Consider the following 6,259-nt stretch of genomic DNA (forward strand, 5'->3'; position numbering starts at 1 on the left):
GAACGTGAAACATAAAATATTAAAAATGTATTATTCTAAACTATTTTACTTACTTTTAAAACTGGTCACATTTAGGCACTTATCATAGTATATGTTTTGTGTTATAAATTGATACTTTATTTTAATCTAATATCTATAATAACCAGAAAATAGAATTATAATTATAATGAACAATGTTTACTATATTTTATTTTGCTTAAATGCTAACTAAAAATTAATTGGAGAATATTCAACTTTGAGGGGCCAGTTCAAATATTCTAAATATTTAGAATAATTTTTTGTGGTCTTCTTTTGAGTCTGTCCTAAGTGGGTAAAACTTCGGAAAAACCACAGTGAGAAGAAATCAGTCCTGATGCTGATCATCTGCAGCTCTGCCGTCCGAGCCCTGGAGCTCATTAGGTTGGAAGTTTCACCTATTCTGTTCCGTAAATGTTCTCTGAGTAGCTGATATGTGACAAGCTAATATGTTCTGTATGCTGGAGATACTACAATGAACAAAACAGTATCTGCCTTCATGGAATTTATGTTCTAGTTGGGAAGATAGATAATAAGCAAATAAAGATACATTATAATGTCAAATATAGTGATAAGGTTTATACAGAAAAATTAAGCATGCAAAGGGATAGAAGTGGAGGGGGATTACTCAAAAAAATCTTCTCTAAAGAGATGACATTTGAGCATTGATCAAAGTGAATTAGAGAGCCAAGAGCATTTCAGGTAAGCACAAAGGACTCGGGGATAGGATGCCATTGGAGGATTTTTGACGAGTCACATCTGTATCATCACCATGAAGGATGGCTGCTGTGTGGAGAACGCCCATAATGTAGGCAAAGGTAAAAGCACAGAGGTCATACCAGCAATAACCAGTTAGAAGAAAAAATGGAAGTAAAGATCTGACTTAAAATAGTAACAAGAAAAGATAGAATATCAAGGAATGAACTTAACCAAAATCTATGTATAGAAAACATCATGGCTCGGCACCTGTGGCTCAAGAGGCTAAGGCACCAGCCACATACACCTGAGCTGGCAGATTCGAATCCAGCCTGGGCCTGCCAAACAACAATGACAGCTGCAACCAAAAAATAGCCAGGCGTTGTGGCAGGCGCCTGTAGTCCCAGCTACTTGAGAGGCAGAGGCAGGAGACTCGATTGAGCCCAGGAGTTGGAAGTTGCTGTGAGCTGTGATGCCATGGCACTTTACCCAGGGCAACAGCTTGAGGCTCTGTCTCAAAAAAAAAAAAAAAAAAAGAAAACATCATATAAGGATTATGGATGATCTTGAGCAAACAAAAAGGTATACTGTATTCTTTAGTAGGAAGACTCAATGTCGTAAAGATTTTATTTTACTTAGGATCATCTATACACTTCACAGATTCCTAATAAAACTGCAGTAGAATTGTTTCTTAAACTTGATAAAACAGTTCTAAATTCATATGGGAAACTATACAACTAAAAAAAGTTGGAGAAATTCTGAAAAAGAATACTGAGAGGATTCCATCCCTAAGACTACACAGAAGTCTCAGTAATTAAAAGAGTATGAACTGGCACATGCATGACAGATCAGATCAGATCAGTGGAACAGAATTGAAAGTTCAGAAATAGACCCAAATGCATATGAAAATGTAGCATGTGCCTAAGGTGACAAATCAGAAATCAGTAAAGGAAAATGTGTTATTAATAAATGCTGTTGGAACAACTGAGTAGCCATCTGGAAAAATAAAGTTGGATTCCTATCTCACGTTTTATACCAAGATAAATTCCAAACAGACTAAAAATTTTAATGTAAAAATTATGTTTTAAAGATAATTTGTCAGTGTTTTATTAAGTGCTTTCACATACCTTTTATGTGAAACTTACCATAGTTTTTGTAGAGTCAACAAAAAGCCTTCAGCTAGGTCCGTGGTGACATTTAGCTTTCAGTGAAGAGCCATCAGAGTAAGGTGGGGTTTACTGGGACCAGCTCACGCTGGGAGCCAGGCTCTGGGCCAGGCTTTGACAGGAGACAAAACAAAGGAAACTCCAAGTCATAAAGAAAAAGAAACTTGGTCAAATAAACTAAAGTGCAAATGTAGACATTCAGTAGTTATTTAGCATCTGTTTTTCTAAATGAACTAACCTAATCACTAAATGAACTAACCTAATTTAGAATAAATGATTTCTAAACTTTGTCTTTCAAACCGTCCTTTTCCCACCTAAGTACATACATTAAATTGTATCACATACCCTCCCGGTAAAACGAAAGTGTTTCTTTCCACTTTTGCTTCTGTATACATAAGTGACCTTCAGGACTCCAACTGCTTTTTGGCATCTGTACCTGCTGGTCCTAAAATCAGAGTTTATACTGAGTTTAGACTATACAGAGTTTAGACTTTTCAGTGCTTTCAAAACTAGCCCAGAACTCGGTTCAGAATCAGACACTGATGGCAAAGAGGTTGGCATGGAGATAGCCTCTAAAATTCAAGTTGTCAAATTGATTTTAGCTTTTACCATACACAAATTCTTTTCTGAAGGGCATAAAAGCACTGTGTTGTCATACTTCATTTACCAATTCTCAATATTTTTCTGTGTCCCCAGTAATATTATGACCCATTTCAAGGTTAGGAGATTTGCACAAAGTGATTTCTGCACAGGCACAACAAGCCCTATTCATAAAGACTAATATTTAATAGTACGAAGTTTTGTAAGAACATCTGTTCTCTTGAGAGCCCTGAGTTTTTAAATTGTCTTCCTAGTTAACTTTGCCATGGAGCAAGTCTGCGTATAAGTAAAAATTTGATTGCAACAAAACTTAAATAGCATGATTCACTATTTTGCAAACTCCTATTTTCTTACTGGTCAGTAATATTTCTCAAAACATAATAATATGTAAAAGAAAGTAGTATTCCCATGTTCTGTCCCCAAATACCAATTAAAAGATTCTTCATGTACACCCACTTTTTCTCAAAACACAATTTTAAATCATATGTAGAAATACATGCAGCAAATAAAAACAAGTGATGAAAATGGAAGCAAGGAAAAAATGAAGACCAAAAAATCAGGTGTTCCATTGGGAACAATGGTCCAGGTCACTTCTGTAAAGCTCTGTTTAGTTGCAGGGGTGGCCCCCACTGTAAGCCTGTATTTTCCAGCTGCCAGAATAGTTTTTGGTCCCACTATGACTTAGTGGCACCATCCTTATTATGTATCTGCAGGAAGAACACTAGACAGAGGATGTTGTGTGGCTACTTATACAGCAGCCATTGGTGTGGGCTGAGGGCCTGCTGCCAGAGGGGAGGAAAGACAGATGTGTCAGGCAATGGTCAACATGGTCTTGACCCCTAGAGCGGATAACCTAGTTTGACAGAGATAGGCCCAGATTGTTGAATACCTACCAGTTCTACATGTAGGCTAGAGTTGTAAGTCAACATACAAGAGCTAGGTTTACCCCACAAGTATTTGGTATCTAAAAAAATTTTTGAATGTGTTGCCCATATTTAAAATCAGATTTCACATACTAAAATCCAGATTTCTGGCTTCTCTAAAAATCAGGTCTTAACATTGGGCCCATAACCTCACATACAATAACTAGCTGAGCTGAGCACCAGTTGACTCCTTTACAAGGGCACACATTTTACAGGGCACACGCTCTCTAGTGCCCTCAGCTGCCTCCCAGAGCACCCCACTCATAAATTTATAATGCCCACCTGCTCTCATATCCCTCATTCAGCCAGTCCTGTACGCCGATGGTTTCCTTTACTTTTTTTTTCCTTCCTCACTTCCCCCTTCCCTCCCATCCTTCTATTCTTTCTTTTTGGCGGAAGCATTTACACATGTAAAATTTTCCTAAGAAGCTCAGTGTACAAAGCAGATAAAAGTAAATGGAATGATATAAGCCCTCCATCTTCCCCCATCCACTCATCCCCAGCTTCCCCTCACAGCAGCCACAGGCAGACCTTTGTAGATGCCCTTGGGCTCCACAGAACACAGCTGGCATCAGTGCTCTAAGATATCTCTTGCAACCAAATTTTGTATGAGAACTACACTGCAGAGGAGGAAGATAATTTCTCTGCCAGAAACCCGACATACAGGAATTCTGTATTACAAGTGAAGGGCAGATCCATATGTTTCATTATGAAAGAAGCCTAATAAGGGTAACCTTGTATGTGAGAGTTAGAAGCCAGCCCAGACATGTGCCGGGATAAAAGGCCGCATTGCAAGGCTAACCTGAAAGTCTCAGAACTTTTTTGTGTATGTGTGCATGTAATCTATTTCTTTTCATTAGGTCAATGACAGCATTCAGAGGAGATAGCAAAGTTATGAAATTATTTGCAAAACACATAAAGGTAAGCAAGGGCCTGCGGTTCCTGATGGGAGATCTAAGTGATCCCTCAGGTTCCTCCCAGAGCTCAGCCTTTTCCCTTAAACCTCTTCTCCTAATCAGCTTAGCAAGTCTTTTCTTCAGTGCCTTGTATGACATGTTTAATGACCATTAAACATGGTCTGCTTTTCTTTAAATTGCATGCCTCTGCTTACCTACTCCCCCCTCAGGAGTCACTCCACCATGCCCTGTTCCTTTATAGAAGCTGAGGTTTGACTGCTGGATTTTTTAAGGGTTTACTGACTTTCACGGGAGATGCTCTTCTTTTCCCTGGAAGTTGACCCATTTGCTTCTCACTTTCTTAACTCTGAAATACATAAAGTGCTCTAAATTGGCCTATTGTTACACTTTCTTAATGACTATTTTCTTTTTTCTCTCCTATCTTGGAAAAGGTCCAGGAACAGGTAAAATTGCTGGAGAAGCGTGTGGTGCACCTGGGTGTAGGAACTCCAGGGAGAATTAAAGAACTTATTAAACAAGGTATGAAAAGGAGCCCATGATACTCTTACCCAGAGCTGAGAGTTGGCCTCAACCCCATGTGAGTCTCAAAAACTGCATTCGGGTTATAGAGAAAGCAGACCTCTGTGTTCATTCAGGAATTGGGAACAGCCTCTAGTTTCTGAGCCAAGCACAAGTCTAATGCAGCTTGATGGGAAGGACTGTGGTAAACTGAAGTCACATAGCCCACACCTAAGCACATTCCAGTTCCAGTTGCTGTGAGCAGGTTAGGGGCTGCCTACAGCCTCATTCCACCATTTGCAACCCCTGGAATTTATAAAGCTGGATGTGTGGAGGGTTTCCCTCTCACTTAATTGAGTCTTTGTTTCCCAAGGCTCCCATTCTGGTTGAGGGCTAATCCATAAAACATATCGAAACAAAAATGCAGTTTCTGTGGGGGTAACGCAGATATTCTGGAGTATTTCTCCCCAATTGCATTTCTCTTTTAGTGCTTCACCGTGAAAGTATCCAGACAACATCCACCACTGGATTCTTAGAGTTTGTTGACTTTCTCAAAGCCAGTAGCTTAACAACCTGCTGACCTGCTGCCAGTGATCTTACTGCCTGTTCTACCTACTAGACAGATTTAATGATTTGTTTTTAATACTCGTTCCCAAATTACTTATTTACTAGTATTATAACCTTCTTTTATAACTGTCTGAAACTATTCATGGATTATTTTATGTATTTAAAAATGTTTTCATCAGTATAATCACTTAGTATAGAGATGGTTATCTACCAGGAAGCAAACAAAAGCTAATACTGGTGTTTCTCTCCAGAGGAAAATCATCCAGGGTTAACTGACTATGTGCAAAGTTTTCTGCAAACACAAAGAAGGGACAAATTTGGTGGCCCCTAGGGGACAAGGGAAACAAACATTTTTTAGTTCCTGCTTGTACATAGCTATGCTGGACAACTTTGCCCATGTTTTTTCATTTGGTACTAATAGCATCCTTGTAGGCTAACATTCTTACTTCTTGAGAGAAAAGAGAAGCTATGGGATTTAAGGGGCCCCTGCCAAGAACCATCAGCCCAGGCCTTCTGGTTCCAGGGCCTTTTCCACCTTAGGGAGCTCCTGATCTAATTGAACAGCTAAATGTACAAAGACTGAGATTGACAGCAGAAGGCAGTAAATGCCAAGAGCCAAGGGAGCACTTCCAAGTGCTGCAAGCGTTACAGTGAGAGAGGCATGGGTATGGTGACCTGACTACCTGCAAAGTGTGGGGAGGACTGAAATCTGCCGGAAGAGTCGGAGAAGGTGCCCATGAATGGGAGAAGAGAGCAGGCAGAGACGTGGCACGTCAGGAGGAGTGATGAATAGGCAACACAGTGTTGAGACTAAGAGCCCCTGTTACACACTCAGACCCCAGATTCGTATACCAAGTCCAGCAACTTGCCAGCTCTG

General features: G+C 39.8%; 1 protein-coding gene across 1 annotated transcript in view; it reads left to right on the forward strand.

Annotated features, from left to right (window-relative positions):
- CMSS1 (cms1 ribosomal small subunit homolog (yeast)) overlaps positions 1-6,259 on the forward strand; it is a 348,622-nt gene that overhangs the window by 337,399 nt on the left and 4,964 nt on the right. Inside the window, exons 6-8 of the mRNA XM_003783954.3 lie at positions 297-399; positions 4,261-4,321; positions 4,749-4,836. Coding sequence (XP_003784002.2) covers positions 297-399; positions 4,261-4,321; positions 4,749-4,836 — 252 coding nt within the window. The remainder of the gene's footprint in view (positions 1-296; positions 400-4,260; positions 4,322-4,748; positions 4,837-6,259) is intronic.

The sequence above is a fragment of the Otolemur garnettii genome, unplaced genomic scaffold, assembly GCF_000181295.1.
Source record: "Otolemur garnettii isolate 467f Iridium unplaced genomic scaffold, OtoGar3 scaffold00009, whole genome shotgun sequence".
Lineage (NCBI taxonomy): Eukaryota > Metazoa > Chordata > Mammalia > Primates > Galagidae > Otolemur > Otolemur garnettii.